Source organism: Mobula hypostoma, chromosome 12, assembly GCF_963921235.1.
Source record: "Mobula hypostoma chromosome 12, sMobHyp1.1, whole genome shotgun sequence".
Classification (NCBI taxonomy): domain Eukaryota; kingdom Metazoa; phylum Chordata; class Chondrichthyes; order Myliobatiformes; family Myliobatidae; genus Mobula; species Mobula hypostoma.
The window spans coordinates 68,842,150-68,864,332 of NC_086108.1; the positions used below are offsets into that span (position 1 = coordinate 68,842,150).

The 22,183-nt window shown below is 38.4% G+C and overlaps 1 protein-coding gene across 2 annotated transcripts in view; it reads right to left on the reverse strand.

Annotated features, from left to right (window-relative positions):
• Positions 1 to 22,183, reverse strand: part of faf1 (Fas (TNFRSF6) associated factor 1) — a 415,765-nt gene that overhangs the window by 173,926 nt on the left and 219,656 nt on the right. For both annotated transcript variants that reach the window (XM_063064333.1, XM_063064334.1), the window contains one exon: positions 14,848 to 14,934. In XM_063064333.1, coding sequence (XP_062920403.1) covers positions 14,848 to 14,934 — 87 coding nt within the window. The remainder of the gene's footprint in view (positions 1 to 14,847; positions 14,935 to 22,183) is intronic.

Genomic DNA, 22,183 nt, shown 5'->3' on the forward strand with positions numbered 1-22,183 from the left:
TTTGCTATCTTATCGCCTTTTCCTGCTTTGTGGGAATCGTTTATTTTAATTTTCAGAGTGCTAGGCAGCTGCTTAGAAGAGCCCATGGCTACTGATTTTTGGGACAAGGTTTGAGGAGTCAGGGTATTTATAAAGCTTTGAAATTTGCAATGCCTGGCCTTTCCTGACAATGACTGTGAACAAGCCATAGCCCTAACAAGCTAATTAAGGTCTGAGACCTTGGTAAAAGTTATCTGAGAGCTCAAATCTCTTGGGGTGCCCAAACTTTTGCATGGTGCTGCTTTCCTTTTTTTCCACTCTAAAATTGTACAAAACAAAAATAATACACTAATCTTGCTTAAAATGTTGAAAAGAATGTTTTATCTTTAACTTTATGACTTTTGGAGATCAGTTAATCTTCTACTCATTTAACGATTCACAGTGACAGAAATTTTGACCAGGGGTGCCCAAACTTTTGCATACCACTGTGTCTACCTCTCTCCATGTCCCTTCTATCACCCTTTCAGCCTCCCGAATGATTTGGAGTTCACCCAGTTTCAGCTCCAACTCCTTAACACAGATTGTTAGAAGATGTAGGTGTAGTTGTCAGGGACACTAGAGGTCTCCCTGCCTTCCCACATCCTGCAAGAGGAGCTTTCTACTATCCTGCCTGGCACTTCTACTGCCCTAGCTGAGCAGATTTAAAGAAGGGAAGGAAAAAAAAACTTAACCTTGAGCTTATTTTTTTGGCTTTCTCTCACTGAAGCCTCTCGCTGCCAAAACCTCGAAGAGCTACAGCCTCAAGATCACCACTGTGAGTCTGTCCACTTAGACGAAGGTCGCTGCGCTTGCCTCTGCCTTCCCTTAACTTGCTCTTGTTAATCAATCATAAACACGGATTGGTGGCTAGTCAAAACTCTTTTTCACTGTAGCGACCCACTGCTGGCTTTTCTACTCTGGCAGTGGGTCTGAGTGAAATTCCCTCCTCTCAAGACTTCTGATGTCTCAATGTTAAATGAAGAACCTTAGCCTTATGATATATTTGATTCTTCACTTTGAGGAACCAACTACTCCAAATCCATCCTGTCAATCTTCTTATGATCTTGTTTCAATGTTATCATAGTGCATTTTCCTACACTAGAAGACAATTATCATGCCAGTGCCAAAAAAAATATGGTAACATGCCTTAATGACCATCGCTCAGTGGCTCTGACATCCATCATCTTGAAATACTTTGTGAGGCTGGTCACAGAATACTTCAATGCCAGCCTTCCAAACAACTCTGACCCACTACAATTCATCGATAATCAAAGCAGGGCACATCATCTCCTTGGTCCCGCACTCATCTCTAGAGCACCTGAATAATACAGACACCTACGTCAAATTTTTATTTATTGACTACAGCTTCACTTTCATACCATAATTCCAAACTTGGTCACTGCACTCCATTTCTTGACTTCCTTACCAACAGACAGCAATGAGTCAAGCAGGTATCCCACCTCTCCCGGAAGTTCCGGGAGTCTCCTGCATATTGATAGCGGCTCCCTGACACCTGGAAATTATATGCAATATCCTGGAAATCGATTTTTTGAGAGGGAGAGCAAGAGCGAGCATCCTGATTGGTCTCTCTTCATGCTAAGTAGACCTATCAGTTTTCTCTGTGGGCGGGCTTTACAGTCGACCTCAAAAGTAATGACAGTGTTGCTCGCTGCACTGTTTGCAACAGTGACTTTTCTATTGCCCGTGGTGGGTTAAAATGTAAAAGACAAGTTGAGGTGAGTTTAACAGGTGTCATTCATTCATTAGCACAGCTAACGCTATTTAAACTAGCTGGCTAGCTGCTAAGGAGCTACTCTACTGATGTCCAATGTGATGAGCCAAACTCCCTGTAGACTTGCTTAAAGTTGTAATAGAGTAAAAAAAAACTCCATGATAATATAATAATATAAGTACATATTTTAATGTCACATTTTCTGCATATACCCAACTTGGTTTACAGACTAGACAAAATCACCAAAGTATGACATACACCCTTGGAGGTCAGACGGGGGGGGGGGGGGCGGGAATATGGGGATGCAGGAGGCCTATCCCCCTTATTTCCTCATATTCCCAATTGGTATTACCGAATTTTATAGATGCCCAATAGAAAGAATCCTATCCCTATGCATTTGCATCTTAACTTGTTAAGGTAACCGTCCTGCCCAAAACTCCAAGAAATTGCAGAGAGTTGTAAATGCAGCCCACTCTGTCATGCAAACCAAGTTCCTTTCCAGTGAGCACAGATGCTGAAATCTGCAGCAACGAACAATCTACTTGTGGAACTCAGTGGGTCCAACAGCATCTCCAGGGAAAAAGGAATTGTCAACATTTTAGGTTGAAACCTTGGAGTCCTGATGGAGGGTTCTGATCCAAAATGTAGTCAATGCTTTTCATCCTAGAGATGCTGCTTAATCCACTGAGTTCCTCTAGCAGATTGTTCACTGTTGTCCTCTATTCACTCCAGATCCTGCACACTTTCCATCATATTGAGAAAGCAGCCAACTAATCAAGGACATCCCCTACTCACAGGCATAAAGACAGTTTCTGTTCTGCTCTTGAACACACCTCTCACAGACTAAAAGATAAACACTTCATCTCCCACCTACCTTGTTGTTGACCCAAGATGTCGACTGTCCGATTCCTTCCACAGATGCTGGCTGACCTGCTGAGTTACTCTAACATTTTGTGTTGCTTCTGATTCCAGCATCTGTAGTCTCTTGTGTTTAAACTTTCTCTACCTATAATGCACTTTCTGCGTTCTGTTTTCTACTACATCGATGTAATGAACTGTTTGGATGGCACTCAAAAGCTTTCACTATATCTCAGTACATGTTAATAATAAAACAACACCAATTATAAATTTCAATCAATTTTACTAAATCTCATTAAAAATGCAATGCCCTTAACTCATCAGCTACGTTCACAAGCAAATGTACTACCATGGTTTGAAGACCAAAACTGTGCCCAGTATTCAAGTTTTACACTTACTAAAAGCCTGGCAGAATCTCAGCAAAACTTCAAGACATCCATGCAGTGCAAGGAGGTGGCAGTAAAAGTCAACTGACCACTTGCCTTCCTAATTGCTGCTTCACTTGTATGTTTACTTGCATTTTTTATGAATTAGCAAAACAGGGGCACTCTCAGTACCAGGATCTGTTCATTTCTCACCATGTAATAAAAGTTAATTTCTATTTGTTCAAAGAGCATGGCTGTAATTCTCTTCGCAATAATCTCAAAATTAACCATTTGCATTCCTAAATGAGATAAACTCACTTTTATTCACAGAATAACTTGTGAACAGATGGAGCCCAGTATCGATTCCCACTTAAGTAGCCTGTCACTCTCACAGGCTTGTATATTCTCACACCATTTTCCAATCATTAACCAATTCTTTAGCCATTCTAATACTATCTCACAATTGATATCAGGCTGACTAACCAATAGTTCCTAATTCTTACCTTTGTCAAATTGCAGAGATACATTTCATAGTCATACTTTATTGATCCCGAGGGAAACTGGTTTTCGTTACAGTTGCACCATAAATTATTAAATAGTAATAAAACCATAAATAATTAAATAGTAATATGTAAATTATGCCAGGAAATAAGTCCAGGACTTATGTTACGTTCAAAATCTATTGGCATTGTTCCAAAACCCACAAAATTTTAGAAAAGCTTTGAGTCTACTAGCAGAGACAGAAAATTCCATCTTGCACCATCTATTCTCAAATTATTCTTCAAACAAAAGCAAATTTTTACTTTTCTGGATTTGAAAATGATCCAGTGAGATTACTGTGCAGAGAATTTCAGCTACACTCTTTGGAAGAATAAACTTCTGCTTTGTTAAGTGCTCTATCATTCATAGTTCTTAAGGCCCAGATAGAGCTTGCGTTGCTTCTTCTTTATGGAAATTTACACATATTGTACATGAACAATTCATTTGAGAAACAACAGCCTTCAAAATAAAATGTCAATCTACTGAAGGGAAATCCAACAATTCAGTAGTCTACAGATGAACAAAACTTTATACAACTGGAACAATGATTACCAACACCCCCCCCCCCCCACCAAGCATAAGGCTCTTGAACAAGAAGGAATAGCTTCACTCACCCTAACACTGAAATTATTCTGCAACCTATGGACTCACTTTTAAGGACTCTAAAACTCATGTTCTCAATATTTATTGCTTATTTACTATTATTTTTCTTTTTTGCGATTGTAGTTTGTTGTCTTTTGTAGATTGTCTGTCTGTGTTCAAGTTTATCATTGATTCTATCTAGTCTTTTTGTACTTACTGTGAATGCCTGCAAGAAAATGAATCTCAGGGTAGTATATTGTGGCATACATATACTTTGATAATAAATTTCTGTAAGGAGTTTATATGTTCTCCCTGTGGCCACATGGGTTCCCTTTGGGTGCTCCAATTTCCTCCCATAGTCCAAAAACATACCGGTTGGTTGGTTTAATTGTAAATTGTCACGTGTTTAGACAAGGCTTAAATCATGGGTTGCAGGGTGGCGCAGCTCAAAAGGCTGGAAGAACCTGTTCCACAATGCTGCTCAATAAGGAATAGATAACAGTAGATTTTGAGCTTTGAACAATGGCAGCTGGGAAATCTTCAGATCGATTATCCACTCACATATTCTCTTCTTTAGTTCAAACTTAGTCCTATTCCTTCTTTACCGGTATATATTTAGCAAAATTAAAACATTACACTAAAATCAAAGACTTCCAAAATTCTATTTGTATACATTTAAGTCTTCTCTAAAGACCAAATACTTGTTGGATTCTGCCAGCAATTCCTTGCACATTTTCAGAATTGCCGTGCAGCTGCAGAAGTCTGATCTTGTTTGCCAAACTTCACCAGTAATGTCATGGCTGTGCTTTAAGAAACAGAAGCAGGAATAGGCCATGCAATAGGCTGTACATCAACCCGGTTGTGCCCTGAAAAAGTATGTACATTTCAATGGCTTTCAATCCACATGGACTTCAGCAATGAAATGACATACCCCCAGAATTCCCCACCATTTATGCTAGGACATCTGCTCTTGAACCTTGCAGCAGCTTAAAACTGGTACAAATCTGCAAGCATATTTATTTGAATGACAAGTTGTAGGGATATGGGAAGATGGCAAAACAAGCTAAATAGCCTTTGGTCATTTATAACTTCTTTATTGCTTTTAAATAATGTTCTTCGGTGATTTTAATTTTTCATAAAAATTAAAACTTTTATTGTTACTAATATTGGATCTTTGAGCAGAATAACAAGAACTATTAAAAAAAACTTGAGTTTTGACCATTGGAAAGCTAAGAACATTGTGACTGTAAACATTGAGAAAAGTTTCACAGGTTGAGCTTTGTCTAGCCCACCAATTACATCATGCAGCAAAAAAAAGTTGATCAGAGCCAGCATGAATAGTTATAACAATTCAGATCTGATAAATTCAAGGCCTTCGTGAGTGTGGCAGCAGGCACTATTCATCAAATTCTGGGCTGTTACATTTCAGAAGCACACAGAAGGACATGTATGAAGTCTGAAAGCACACTACACTCAAAGTTCACAAGAGCTGATGTGCAAAATGAAATTCAGTCCCAGGCAAATTCATTTGGGTACAATACCCCACCAGAGAAGCAGATGAACTATCTATGAGAGCTGATGCAAGCAGTGTTTTATTCAAAAATTAAAGGATCCACAGAACTAACCTAAATAAAAACTTTTCTTTTCTCAATTGTATTTTTATTCATAACCACAGAAAAATGTGACACGAATAGTTTGGAGTGACAGAAAAAAAGCAAGATAGCAAACACCTTTAAGCCTTCCAAGTGACAAGAATCACATTTTCCAATAGGAAAAAACACATTTCAGACCTCAGTGTCAGGCTGTCAGAGACAATGTACAAGTTCAGATGCCACATATTTAGTTCTGGTACTACAGATTCAGTTCACATTCTCTGGAGAACAGCTGGTTAAGCCTTTGTGGTGCTTTAGTGTAAAAGAATAACTTGCACTCACACTTATTTTCTTTTAGTATGCAAGCAATATTGTTCAGTACAAACACTATCTCGGTAAGAGTTTGAAATATGATTTTATGATTCATTGTGTTAAAGAAGCACAAATACAATCCGCCAGGGACTTAATCCTATTTTTCTTACTTGGTTCCCAAATCCACACAGCTAGATTTAATCAGATGTATACATAAGCATAAATACTAACAATGTCAGACAAGCATCTGGAGCGAAATTAGCAGCACTGGCTACTTGTTATTTCAGAGAACAAATACTATTAAAGTCTAATGTTTTGTTACACTTGAGATGCACTCACTGAAAAATAAGTGCAATACCCCAAATTGTCTTAAAGTGAAAAAGAGAGCTAAGAATACACCAGAAAAATAAGAAAATGATTTTATAATGTCTGAGTAATTTTGCGATCTTCAGAACAGATTAGCAATTTTGTTTGATGGTATGCAACAACCTTGCTGTGACAGATGGTGAAAATGTTTGTAGGCTTTGGCTAGCATGTCATTTTCTTTATTCCAAAAATATTAAACCAAAATGAAATACATGCAAGGAATCAGCAAATAAGAGCATTATTCATAAAAATTATATGATTTTATTCTATGAACTCCTGAAAACAAAGAATAAAACTTTAGCTTGCGACAATAGTGCAAGTTTTATTTTCTTGACATCTTCAGGTTTCTCTGCCATATGACATAATCTCATCATCCACAAGGACCTAACAGCCTCACTGGCATGAAGTAGCAAATCAAATACAAATCCCATCTGGGAATGGTCGAGAGCCCTTGGATCTTAGGAATGAAAGCTGTTATCATTTTGTGAATTACAAGAACTATAAAAGGACACTCTACTCAAGCTATCATTGAATGTCACCTGAAAGCAATCACAAAAGGGCTCTACCTAGGCTTATCTCTGAGCTCTGTCACTAAGGCAACCAGAAGGGAATAGGTTTCAGTGGGTCTATGAATTTAGGAAACCATAAATCCAGGGCAAAAAGATATGAGCAGCCTCTCAAACACTGATTGCATTAATACATTAGCAAATACGGTGAAACACTGGATAAATGTCAGCAATTATGGAAAGACTCCTCAGAACAATCCATGATGTCTGTCAGCCTCCTGCAGTGTGCTATCTAAGTGTCATTTAGTGCTACCTAAGCTCTGGTTTTCAAAGACCCAAACCCAAACCACAACCACAACATGCAAATTAATCTCAAAGTAGAAATAATTTACAATAAATTCTTTCAAGGCTGCTACATGTTATATGTCACAGATTTTACAGAGACCAAAGGATACCCACTTCTTTGAAGTCTGTCATCACAGAATTTTGTAGAACTTTGTACAGCCTTATGAGCAATTGTTTGCAGTACATAAAATCAAATACCCAAAACCTGCATTTGGTTCTACTCATTTAAATTTACTTGCTGGATGTGAGAAAGACTCACGGTGCCATGGGAACCATTTTCTCTACATTTCTTGTTAACCTCAAGCTCAATAAACAAGGAAACTGGATAGGCTTGCTGTAATTGGATTCCTGTATAATCTTGATTCTTTTCTGAACCTGATGGACCTGGCTCATCTGGCAACATCAGTTAACTTAATCTAAGTCAACACTCATTTAATATATTATTTTTTGAATCCCTTTAGGTAGCAAAAATACACTGATGGCTGCAGCTCACTTTAATGAGGGATGGGATACTGTACTAGTTGTCAATAATTCTGTTCTGGCATATCCTCACTAGGGAATCATTTATAGACTTCCATGGTTAGTAAATGTTTTCATTCTGTAAAAGTTCAACTGTGACAAAGAAATAACATACAATCATGTGGAATCTCATTTTACATATAAAAGAGCAGGTTTTCAGAATTTTAAGAGCAAAAATACTGCAGCACTGCAAATGTTGGCTGGAGTTCTACTAACAAGTAGAATTTACCCTTAAATTCAAAAAATAATAATTTGGAAAAAACAAGGATTATAAATTAAAAATAAATCCAATACCATTTTATATCATGATCATCTGTATGATGTGGGAAATACGACACATTTTGAAATTTAAATAATATTCATAAAACAAATAATATTATAATATTTTGGGATATTAATGGCTCACCTCTGAATATGATACAAAAGTCAATTATTACTAGAGAAAATCTGCAGATGCTGGAAATCCAAGCAATACACACAAAATGTTGGGGGAACTCAGCAGGCCAAGCAGAATCTATGGAAAAGAGTACAGTCAATGTTTCAGGCAGAGAGCCTTCATCAGGACTGGAGAAAAAATGTTTCAGTCCTGATGAAGGGTCTCGGCTCAAAACGTCAAATATACTCTTTTCCATAGATGCTGCCTGGCTTGCTAGTTCCTCCAGCATTTTGTGTGTGTTGATTACAAAATTGTTGCATTGTTTGGGACCAAATACTGAATGACTGTAAAGAATGATTATTTAAATTCTCTTTGTAACTTCACTACATGATGTCATATATCTTATAATAAAATCAACAGACATAAAGAGTTGAAGAGAAAAAAAATGGTACAGCAATGATCTGCACATGCAACTACAACATACATCTTTTCAGAAATACATAGTTCACATTCCAGCCCTGTCTGATGTATTCCACGATGGCAGTCTACCCAGATATCTTGGCTGAAGTATCAATGTTGCAATGTCAATTCACTCTGTAAATAATGTAGCTGCACTCTCAGTGAAAAAACTGTTTGAAGCTGTTTAGAGAGCGAAAACTCAAAAAGGTTCTGTGAATATTTTTTAAGCCTTCTAACAATTCAATGTTCTGAGGAGAGAGAGTTAGGATGAATACAGTCCATAGAACAAAACTCCCTGAGTAACCCTGAAACATAACTGCAAATGTTGAAAATCAGAACATGTTGGGAATATTCAGTACAGACAGCAGTGTTCAGGGAATGAAAAAGACTTCACACCACAGGTCAATAACTATACATCATGTCATCAAGCTGAAATATTAACTTTCTGTCTCCATAGATGCTGGGTGACCTGCTGAGCATTTTAACATCTGACATTTGAATAGCCTTGTGTAAAGAACTGCTTCATCATCTTCGTAGGCAGCCCCTCAGTAATTAAGAGTGTCTTGCTTTTAGAGTTGTACTGTGATCAGTGGTTCAGTTCAACCAGCTATTTGGGACAAATCTTAAACAACATAAAATAATAGAGAAAATAGCCAGGATTCCCTTGGTTTATTTGGGACACCAAGCCGCTTAAGTGGGACAGAAGACTTCTGCTGAACAATTTTTACTTACTGTCAGTCGCGTTAACTTGTGTAGCCATTAGACATAACACTATGCTTACAGTGAACTGTCTTTAAATAGCGTCAGTTACATGTGTTTGTGCTCAAAAAGCAGTAATTTCTGTCACTGACAGTTGTCAAGAAATGGACGATTTGTAATTGTTTTGCTCACTGAGGAACTTGAAGGTATTGACAATCATCATGATCGTTACAATGAAAATGAGTTGGAGGATGCACTCATCAAAAGCATTTTACGATAGCAGTCCATTATCTGTATTAGGTGTCTGTGCTAATTTTGTTCATTTGCAGACAGTGTGTTAGTTGCCTGTGGTATCCAGTGATGACAGTGAACCCTTTGTGGGAGAGTTTTTAATGTGGAAAAGCCATTGCACTGTGACAGTTCCACTGTCTCAACCTCGGAAGCCTGACTCCTGTGGTATGAGTAGTCGTCACAAACTGAAGTCTTCCTTGGTTACAGTGGATAACCATGACTTCTATGCCTTGTCATGCCCTTCACTCTCCACGAAGCATTGAAGAACCACCTTCCAGGTCATTGGATATCACTGCTGATCTCATCCGTTCAGTTTGTTGGAGCTGACTTTACGTGCTAGGACAGTCCTGTCCCTACTTCACTGTATGAGGCCTGCCAGCTACCATCACCTGGTTTAATCTGCCTGTCAAAATGGTTTACCAGGGTGTGGCTGCTGTCACATGCAAACAGCTACTTGGAGCCACAGGCGAGAACTTATTTTCTTTTGGGGACCAAAAGAAAGCGAGATGCCCTAGAATGGACACCATACATAGTAGGAATTAATCCATAGTTTTATAGTACTGTAATAGCATTGGTAGTGTTTGTTACTCAGTTAAATGGCAGTACCTTTTAAAACTTTCCATGAAACTTTGGTGAATTGAGGCAGCCGATTTACTTGGCCACAATGTACTGGTCCCAATGCGTACCAGTTAACCAGACTCCACAATATACTGTAACTTACAATAAGAAATATTTATTTTATTTATTTTTTGTTTCTTTATTGAGATACAGTGTGTAATAGGCCCTTCTGGCCCTTCAGGCCGCACCTCCCAGCAGTCCCCCGATTTAATCCGAGCCTAATCACAGGGCAATTTACAATGACCAATTAACCAACCAACTGAAATGTCTTCAGACTATGGGAGGAAACCAGGGCCCCCAGGGAAACCCATGCGGTCACAGAGAGAATGTACAACTCCTTACAGGCAGCAGTGGGAATTGAATCCAGGTCATCTGTACTGTAGAGCACTGAGCTAACCACTACTCTACCATGCTGCCAATACAAATATAAAAATAAATAAATATTTATAGACAAATATATATTTTAAAAGATCAGTAATGCAAAAATAGTATTCATGGACCATTCAGAAACATCATGGCAGAGGGAAAGAACCTGTTCCTAAATGGTCCATGAATACTATTTTGCAATGTTCTTAAAACATTGAGTGTGGGTCTTCAGGTTCCTGTCCCTCCTTCCAACTGGTCCTTAATGATGCCGCTTTTTTGAAGCATTGCCTTTTGAAGATAGCCTCGATAGTGGGTGCGCTAGTGCCCATGATAGAGCTGGCTGAGCTTACAACCCTCTAAAGATTTTTCCAGTCCTGTGCAGTAGCCTCACCATACTAGATGATGATGCAACTAGCTAGAATGCTCTCCATTGCACATGGGTTGAAATTTGCTAGTCTATGGTGAAATATCTAATCTTCTCAAACTCATAATGAAATGTAGCTGCAGGAGTGCCTTCTTCGCAATTGCCTCAATATGTTGGGCCCAGGATAGATCTTCAAAGATCTTGGCACCCATGAACTTGAATCTGCATAACCTTTCCACTGCTGACCTCTCAACGATAATGTAAAAACATTCTGTCTGGATGCAATTTGATGCACTAGAAATTCAGCTTCTCAATCTACAGATGAGATGCTACTACGTACCTCATTATGAACCACTGGTTTATTTTAGATGTATCGGAAAATTGAAATGCACACACAATATTGGAGGAACTCAGCAGGTCAGGAGGCAACTATGGAAAGGAATAAACACTTGACATTTTGAGCTGAGAATTTATGTAGGATACCACATGTATCAAAAGTGAGACTAGCACTGAGCAAGCAAGTGTTTCCTTGTCCAACTATTACGCTGTTAATTTGGTACGTGATGCTGCTGAACCCCTCCCTGGCATGCTGTCTGCAAGTTCAGGGCTTTATCCACCTGCAAGTGGAAGAATCAAAGCTGCCCCTTCTTCTACAGCTGGAAATCGTTTCCAAGTTAATGTAGGATTTGGAGCAACTATAACATTCATAGGGTAAATTCAGTGTTAATAAATGAATATGCATTGTTTCAAGGTAACAGATTTTTTGTGAACTCCTGTCCCAACGAGGAGATGCCATTAGGAAGGAAGAATATAAATTGGTTTAAAAAATTAATCTAAATCTGTTTTAAAATGTAGACCCTCTTTCTCCACCCCACTTCCCTCCTTCTCTGTAGTTCAGTCATTCAGAGAGCTGGACATTATGTTCCCGAATTCATTGAGCTATAGTTGTTCCATACTGTAGGTACTATCTTAGCTTCTTATTATGGAAAAGTATATTTTTGTGAATCATTTGCTGCATTCATGGGATAACAAGCTGTAGCAATTTCAGTGGATTTGTGAATGGTACCTGTCCGAGAATGAGCCTCAGATTTTCGCAACGTAAAAAGGTCATTTCATCAATCTACTTCATTGTACGATACCCTCTGGCAATAAAGGTCTGTGATGATACCTTGGAAAATATATGATGCTTCCTGTGTCTCAGAAGCCACTGCTCAATGCAAGCAAAATTACTGATAAAATTCACTATTGCTTTCAGTGCACTAGTGCAGACCCAGAATTCACTGTATATTATGCATTGCACTGTACAGCTGCCACAAAACAACAAATTTCACAACAAATTTAGTTAGCATCCACTTGAGATCGTCCTGCTTGGTGGCGCAATAGTATCAGTGCCGGACTTCAGAGCGAAGGTTCCCAAGTTCGAATCCAAGTCAGGTTGAGCGTTGAGCTAGCAACGTGGCCTTATAAAAAGAAGAATAGCTTGCTAAGGAAACACCGTCAAAAAGATGGTGCCCCGATAACTCCACTGCCGAGTTAAGGACTATTCTCCTTCTTCTTCTTTCCATTTGAGATCAAGGATAGGCATGGCAGCAGATGCAATTTGCCATTTAGATTTTTTTTAGAGAGCGTAGGGTAAGTTGAAGAACTGTCCTGAAGTTACAATCTTCTCAAACTTGTTGAGTTCTGGGTTTGTCTCAGTTCAATCAGTGCTGGTTGGATTTAGCACCCAGCATGTTGATTAGATAGAATTAGATAATGTGGCTTTGGCAATATCACAGAGATTAAACAACAAGACCAAGCTGTCACAGATCCAGTCATACTGGATCAGATGTTTTGTCAACTGCTATTTGCAGGACTGCATGGAGTTTAATCTAATAAAGAACAGACACAAAATGTTATTGCTATCTGCAAACAAGTCCTAAATGCATTTTGTACACTGAGGGAACTCAATTCTCTAAAAGCATCATTAAGATGATTAAAAAATACAACTTTTTGCCTTCCAAACATCATACGCAAGACTCAAGGATAGAAATCTGCAAATTATAGTTAACAATAATTCTTCAGGTTAGAGGACTACAGACAATGGTGTTCTCCAAGTGTCAAGAATAGGAAAACAGAATTGTTCTCCTTGAGGCAACTAAGATTCAGAGATGCACCAGGCCCCTCAGACTGGGCAGACAAAGAAAGTCTGTTTGTATTAGATGATCATACACAAACTAGAGGATTCAAACTAGAGATACAAGGAGATTGCGAGGAGAGTTTTGTTATTTTTTTTAAAGCTGCAAGTGGTAATATTCTGGAAGTTGCACCCTTAATGGGAATCTATAAATTCAAAAGGAAATTGGATAGGTTGAGAGGAAAATGAACTGGCAAGGATAAAGGGACTGAGTGGAGAGTCCAACTAAGCTGCCCTTCTCAGAGCAGCCACGAAATTCTTGAGCTGAACGGATTGTATGCGCCAGCATGATTCAGCAAGGATAGAAAATGTTACAGAGGATAGGGAGTAAGGCAAGGGTCGAAAGGTTGAGGCAAAGGGGAATGGGTGGGAAGGCAGGCAAGGGATTTACTATGTCAATAATAGGTGGTTTAATTTAAATGTTTTCAATGTCTGTTCACATACAATAGTAATGGTACAATTGAATACCTTGCTTAACTATTTCCGAGGGCATTTACGAGTGAACTACATAGTAGCACACCTGGCAGATCTGTTTCCTTACAGCTCCAGTCACCTGGGTACAGTCCTGATCTCTGGAACTACCTTTGTGCAGTTCCACGTTTTCCCTGATTGCATATGCTCTCGTTTCCACCCACTTCCCAAAGACATGGAGCTCAGTAGGTTATTAGCCACTATTAATTTTCCCTAGTGGGTATGTGAGTGGTAGAATCGAGGTAGATTGGAATGTGGGAAAAATCTATTACAGCGAGAATACTGTTGCTCTTTGAGCCAGCAAAGACATGATCAGTCTAAATGGCCTCTTTCTATGTCAGAAGAAAATTTAATAATACACTACCAGAGTGGGTATAGACAGCAGATTTCATGCTCTTTTGGAATTTGGTTGATTTTGCAATCATCGTTACTAATAAGACTAGCTTGTTTTAATATAAATTCCAGATTAAGTTCTTCCTGAGGGGTTTGGAACCATGCATTTGCATCTGGATTATTAGCCTGGTAATTTAACTGCTCCATCACAATAACCATGTGGAGAATAAAAATTGTTCGAAGATTAGAGAAAGAGAAAACTGTTAATTTCAATCACTAAAGCAGATGGAACTTCACTGATCCTAACTGAATGATTATTAATTTCAGAAAATTTAAAACATCAATATCACATAGTTTTTTTAGTCCAACCAAATAATCAATCTATTAACAATGACGTGGTCAATCAAAAATATTGATCTTTTTAAGACATATCTTGGCTTCACTGCAGCAGATTTTCCCCCCAAATTAAAGCTTAGAAGTTTTATAATTTCTCCACATCTTAAATATTTCTACAACAAATTCATAACAGAAACTAAATCTTTAACAGATTAAAGTAAATTAAAATCCAGGCTTCAGTAAACAGGCTTTCATTCCAAATTACATTAAAACTTGAAAAAGAAATAAAGAATGGGTGGCTAAATTATTTCAGTTGAAAGCCTTTATGCGCTGAGATACTAAAACACCTTGAAATGTTTATACAGCTGACTATTCTCAACCAGGGCAAATCTGAAAAGTAAGCTCTTGTGCCCTATGCTTCTCTTCAATTATGTAAGATGTTTGGCTAATAGTTACAATGGTCATATAAAAAGAGTAATACAGAAATGAAAATATCAAAACCACATACTAACAAATGCCGAATGGTACATAAAAGAACATCTGCTGAAAGTAAGTCTCTGCCTATTCATTACACAATAACGAGTGAAGCATAGTAAAATTCGTTGAAAATACATTGCACTCACAGAATCATCCTCGGCAGCAGCAGGCCAACCTTCCCATACCTGATGGCGGACGTGAATGTTTGTGAGGTCAAATATGTTACGCTTTACCTAATAAAAAAAAAGTTTAAAAAGGATATAATACACTTCATTTTGCTTTATTAGAAAGTCATTTCCAGCATACAGCACATTTTCAGCATAAGTCTTGATATAACAAATGAAAAGAATATATATTAATGTCAACTTCATATTTGAGCCTTTTTATTCTGTGATTTTCAAAACATTTTCAAAATAAAAAGGCATGGTTGTCAAAGATAGCGTCATTCAACACAGTATGATGATCACTGGATAGTTATTGAGAAAAATAAACAAAACACTCCCTTTAGAGTGTTATCTCTCAGGTCCCAAAAATTATATGTATCAGTATGATTTGGGTTATTCAATTAAAAGAGAACTGGACAATGGGCATTTAAAAAACAAATGTTACCATTCACCTTATTTATTTATTTATTGATTGATTGCTAACCTTTCCTTTCTTTAAACATATATCAATATAACATTCTAAATAATGCTGAGGATATACAGTAACCTCAGATTTACAAGTATGACCTAGCTTCTGCTGAACAGTACAGGTAAAACAAAGCTGCTGGAAATTCCACAGCTTCAATGCTGTGGAAAGTTTAGCATGTCTTAACTGTTAAACACTACTTTTGCATACTTGGCAAAATTGGGAAATGACCTTCTCAAATACTTTGAAATCATTCCATTTAATGATTTTGTATCAAAACCATTCACAATTAATCAAAATATTAAAAAAATTTAAAAATCCATCAACTAAAAGGTGAGTTAGAAATTGGTTGTGCACAATAACAGGAACTTAGTCCAAAACTTCAATTGTAAACATAATCCTTAAAGGCTATTAGCATTCCACATTACAACAATACAGTTCAAGAGATGATTATTAAACTTTGTTCATTATAGGAATTATCGCAAAACAAAATTGCAGGCATATCCTTGAAATTCAGCTTTCAAAACAAAAATCCAAGATCACTGTATGCAATTCAAATTTTTTTTTACAAATCAAATTGGGTTTCTCTGAAGAGCATGTTATCAAGGAATTACCAACTTCAAACATGCTCAAAACATTTATCAGAAATTAGGTTTATCAATTCATCCAAAAATAAAACAACTAATTTTAAGAGATTGGATATTTGCAAGAAGCAAGGTGAATTACTGCAAAAGTCACAGTCAAAATTGAGACTTAAGTACATTGAGAATTCGACATTTGAATAACGGTGTTCCCTATTATTCCTTTCAACATAGATCATCTACTGTAAGACAAATGGCCTAATTTGGAGTCTTGTGTGCAGTTCTGGTCACCTACCATCAGGAAAGATATCAATAAGCTTGAAAAAGTACAAAGAAAATTGACAAGAATGTCACGTCTTGAGGAAATGAGTTATACAGAAAAGTTGAATAGGTTAGTACTTTATTCATCGGAGCACAGGAAAATGAGAGAAGATTTGATAGAGAGATACAAAATGATGAGAGGTATAGATAGATTAAATGCATGCAGGCATTTTCCACTGAGATTGGGTGAGATAAGAACTACAGGTCATAGGTTAAGGGTGAAAAGTGAAATACTTAAGGGATACATGAAAGGGTATTCTTCACTCAGAGGGTGATGAGAGTGTGGGACAAGCTGCCAGCAGAAATGGTGGATGCAGGTTCAATTTCAAAACTTAAGAGAAACTTGGATAAGTATATGAATGGGAGGGTTATGGAGAGCTATAGTCCAGCTACAGGTTAATGGGACTACAGGTTAATAGTTCAGCACAGACGAGATGGGTCAAAGCATAGCTCTCAGAGTTTTTGAGGCATGCAAGCATCCAAACAATGACATGGTTGCCGTCCTCTTGGAGGTCTGTTATTCTAAGAACTTTAAATAATGAAGAAATATTAATTTAATACAATGCAATCCTTCATGCCTAATTACATAAAACATTCAGGAGAAAAACTTAATATTCCTATTTGTGTAAAAAGTCCAGTTCTCAATGATAATGGGATTTCAGTACAATAGTAAATTACAGTTAATTGAAACACATCAGGACCAATACATTTTTGCCCAATTAAGCAGCTACCCCAATTAGCACCACGATAGTTTAGCAGTTAGTGTGACACTATTGCAGCTCAGGGCAATCTGGAGTTTGGAGTTCAATTCCTGTGCCATTCTGTAAGGTGTCTCTATATGTCCTCCCCATGAAATGTGTACATTTTCTCGAGGTCCTCTGGTTTCCTCTCATAGTCCAAAGACGTACCAGGCAGGTAACATGGTCATTGTAAATTATCCTGTGGTTCGGTTAGGGCTAATAAAGTTTGTCAGGGGTTGCTAGGGTGGCAAGGCTTGAAAGGCCAGAAGGGCCTACTCGTTGTATCACTAAATAAATTAGACAAAGTTTCATTGAAATAGTTTAAAACATATAAAAAAGACAAACTGGGTAACAAATCATGTATTTAAATGAAATACAGAACAAATTAGAACACCAGCAATAATAGACTACTATAAAACTGTGTATTAGTTTATAATACTTATCAATGGAGGAATTCATCCAGTGTATGCTGCCGTGTTCTTTTGACTGCAAGTGAATAGAATCAGTACAGGCACCTAATACAGATAATGGACTGATGGACTGCCTTCATACAATGCTTTCGACAATTACATCCTCCAAATCTGTAAAGTGAAGTCAGAGCCAAAGTAAAAGCAAAAGAGAAAACATACAAGGAAGCCAGAGTTAGTGGGAAGATAGAGGATTGGGGAGATTTCAAAAACTTGCAGAAGCAATCTAAGAAGGTCATTCGGAAGGAAAAGATGAATCATGAGAGCAAGCTGACAACTAATATCAAAGAAGATACTAAAAGCTGTTTCAAGTATATAAAGGGTAAAAAAGAGTCGAGGGTAGATATAGGACAAATACAAAATGACGCTGGAGATATTGTAATGGGAGATGCAGAGAGGGCAGAGGAACTGAATGCGTATTTTACATCAGACTTCACAGCAGAAGACGTCTACAGTATACCAGGTATTCAAGAGAGTTAGGGAAGTGAAGTTTCTGCAGTGAAAATTACGACTGAAAAGGTCCTCAGGGAGCTTAATCGTCTGAGGGTGGATAAATCTCCTGGACCTGATGGAATGCACCCTAGGGTTCTGAAGGACAGAGCGCTGAGGCATTAACAATGATTTTTGAAGAATCAATAGATTCTGGCATTGTACCAGATGACTGGAAAATTGCAAATGTTATTCTGCTATTTAAGAAGGGTGGGAGGCAGCAGAAAGGAAACTATAGACCTGTTAGCCTGGCATCAGTGATTGGGAAGTTGTTGGAATCGATTGTTAGGGATCAGATTAGGGTACCTGGAGGCACACGATAAGATCGGCCTAAGCCAGCATGGTTTCCTGAAAGGAAAATCCTGCCTGACAAACCTACTGCAATTCTTTGAGGAAATTACAAGCAGGGTAGACCAAGGAGATGCAACAGACGTGGAGTACTTGGATTTTCAGAAGGCCTTTGACAAGGTGCCGCACATGACACTGCTTAGCAAGATAAGAGCCCATGGAATTACAGGGAAGTTACTAGCGTGAGTGGAGCATTGGTTGGTCAGCAGAAAACAGAGAGTGGGAATAAAGGGATGGCTGCAGGTTACCAGTGGAGTTCCACAGGGATCAGTGTTGGGACCACTGCTTTTTACAACGTACGTCAATGATTTGGACTACGGTATTAATGGATTTGTGGCTAAATTTGCCGATGATACAAAGATAGGTGGAGGAGCGGGTAGTGTTGAGGAAATAGAGAGCCTACAGAGAGACTTAGATAGTTTAGGGGAATGGGCAAAGAAGTGGCAAATGAAATACAATGTTGGAAAGTGAATGGTCATTCACTTTGGTGGAAGAAATAAATGGGCAGACTATTATTTAGATAGCAAGAGAATTCAAATAGCAGAGATGCAAAGGGACTTGGGAGTCCTTGTACAAGATACACTAAAGGTTAACCTCCAGGTTGAGTCGGTGGTGAAGACGACAAATGCAATGTTGGCATTCATTTCTAGAGGTATAGAATATAAGAGCAGGTATGTAATGTTGAGGCTCTATAAGGCACTTGTGAGACCACACTTGGAGTATTGTGTGCAGTTTTGGGCTCCTTATTTTAGAAAGGATATATTGACATTGGAGAGGGTTCAGAGAAGATTCATGAGAACGATTCCAGGAATGAAAGGGTTACTGTATGAGGAATGTCTGGCAGCTCCTGGGCTGTATTCAGGAGAATGAGGGGGGGATCTCAAAGAAACATTCCAAACGTTAAAAGGCCTGAACAGATTAGATATGGCAAAGTTATTTCCCATGGTAGGGGATTCAAGGACAAGGGGGCACAACTTCAGGATTGAAGGACATCCTTTTAGAACTGAGATGCGGAGAAATTACTTTAGTCAGAGGGTGGTAAATCTGTGGAATTTGTTGCCACAAGTGGCTGTGGAGGCCAAGTCATTAGGTGTATTTAAGGTAGAGATAGATAGGTTCAAAGATTCAAGATTCAAAAAACTTTATTGTCATTCTAACCGTACATCAGCTCCGCAGGGCAGAATGAGACAGCGTTTCTCAGGAGCAGTGCAATCATAACATAACAAACGCAACACTAAATAATAAACATAACAATAAATAGTAAAACACAACAGCCACATGTCAGTTAAAATGAGTTATAAGTGTCCAGTGCAAGTTAAAAGTGTCCAAAGCAGAGTCAGGTAGAGCAGCTATTTAGCAGTCTGACTGCCTGTGGGAGGAAGCTGTTTAGTAGCCTTGTGATTTTAGATCTGATGCTGCTGTAACGTTTGCCTGATGGCAGAAGAACAAACAGTTCATGGAGAGGGTATGAGGGGTCTTTAGTGATGTACCGTGTCTTCTGGAGGCATCGACTCTGAAAGAGGTCTTGGACAGAAGGTAGGGAGACTCCAATAACCTTCTCTGCTCCCCTAACCACCCTCTGCAAGGCTTTTTTGTCGACAGCACTGCAGCTGGAGTACCAGGTTGTGATGCAAAAGGTCAGCACACTCTCAACCATGCCTCTGTAGAATGTAGTTAAGATGTTAGTGGGGAGTGATGCTTCTTTAAGCATCCTCAGAAAGTGCAATCTCTGCTGGGCCCGTATCACAATCCCAGTGGTGTTCCTGGACCAGGTGATATTGTCCGAGATCTGCACCCTAAGAAACTTGATGTTTTCCACTCTCTCCACTGTGGAGCCACTGATGCTGAGGGGTGTGTGCTCAGGCTGAGACCGTCTGAAATCGACGATCATCTCCTTGGTTCTGGTGACATTAAGCATCAAGTTGTTATTCCTGCACCAGCTCTCTAGGTGTTTGACCTCCTCCCTGTACATTGTTTCATCATTTTTGCTGATGAGCCCCACCACTGTGGTATCATCTGCAAATTTAATGATCAGGTTCTCCTTGAATCTGGCTGCACAGTCATGTGTTAGCAGTGTAAACAGCAATGGGCTAAGCACACAGCCTTGTGGGGATCCAGTGCTCAGTGTGATGGAGTCAGAGATGTTCCTGCCAACACGGACTGACTGTGGTCTATCTGTCAAGAAATCCAGAATCCAGCAACACATGGCAGTGCTGAGGCCAAGCAGCGACAGATTAGCCAGGGCATCAAAGGGTATGAGGTGAAAGCAGGGGAGTGGGAATGACTGGAAGAAGAGGATCAGCCCATGATTGAATGCTGGAGCAGACTCGATGGGTTGAATGGCCTACTTCTGCCCCTATATCTTATGGTCTTATGATCACAGATACCTTCAAATTCTTCGCAGTTCCGAACTTGAAGTAGCGAAAATGTTTCATTTTTATTTCCAGCCATTTCTCAAAACAGCAATGAGGTAAACTGTTCTGAATTGTCTTACTGCTTATTTCTCACCAACTTTAAGTTGAAAAAAATCACTGCTTTTTGAACAAACACACACAAATTATGGTACTTATATAACTTGGCTCCAAGTATGGAGTAGTGTCTAACGGCCACACAAGTGCATGCAACTGATGCTAGGTAGAAACTGTTTGGCAACAGTCTCCTGTCCCAATTATGCAGCATAGTGTCCTAAATAAATCCCGGCTATTTACTTGATTAGTTTTTGTTCTTCAAGAATTATCCCAAATAAGCTGCTGCCCTGATTAACTGATGGCCCAATTAACCGCAATCCACTATATATAATTTTTTAATACACTGATTTCCATTTGGAGGTGTATTTTCACTTTAAAATACATGTATTTGCAAAAATGTCTGTCCTATTCAGGATCCTTTGCAGATTATATTTAAGCAAAGCAAACAGAAGGTACAATTATTAATAATAATTCCATGGCTGAAATACTTCATTTTGAGAAAGTGCTGCCTTCTATTTCAACTTTATATTTCCGAAGAGTTTTTTATGGTTCAAGTTCCAAGAAATTCTATTTGGTTTCCTTGATTAATTTCCAAGTTTTGAATTTTCTCTGAAAAGATTCATCTCAAGTTCAGACTTAAGGTTGCTGTTGCACAGCATCTTCAAACTAACTTTTCTTTCGGTATAATCCAATAATTTTGCTTAATGGTTTGTCTTTCAGAAACTAACCTTTTTTTTGCACTTTTTATAAAGTGAGTCAGAATGGGATTTCTCGTCACCCTCTGGTTAAAACTGTCTTTGAATCTTTAACATTAAGAAGAATTGTGGGTCAACAAATAAGGTGGGTCATGACTTTAATTTTGTTAGTAATGTAAAAGGAGATTTTGCTATACATTGAAAAATTTGAATTGGTTTAGTATTGTCACACGTACCAAGAAACAATGAAAAGTTTTTCTTGCATACTGTTCATACAGGTCAGATCATTACATAGTGCACTGAGGTAAAACAATACAAAATGCAGAATAAAGTGTAGCAGGTACAAAGAAAGTGCGGGCAAACAAAATACAATTTCTTAACAAGGTAGATAGTGAGGCCAAGAGTTCAATTTATCAAACTAATGAACTATTTAATGATATTAAAGCAGCAGGGTAGAAGCTGCTCTTGAGACCGATGATACATGTTTTCAGGCTTTTCTATCTTCTACCTAATGGGAGAGGGGAGAAGAGAGAATGTCCGTTGATGTAGTCAGGAGCATGTGTACCGTCCCCTTCCTGAAGCCACTGACCAGCTCATTTGTTTTGCTGACACTGATGGAAAGGTTGCTGTCTTGATACCATACTACTGAGCTCTCCTGCCATGTGCAGTACAAACCTTTTTTGTGTCTGAGAGAAAGCCCAGTAAGAGGCATGGGCAAGTGTTTAGACTTTGGTGTCTTACAT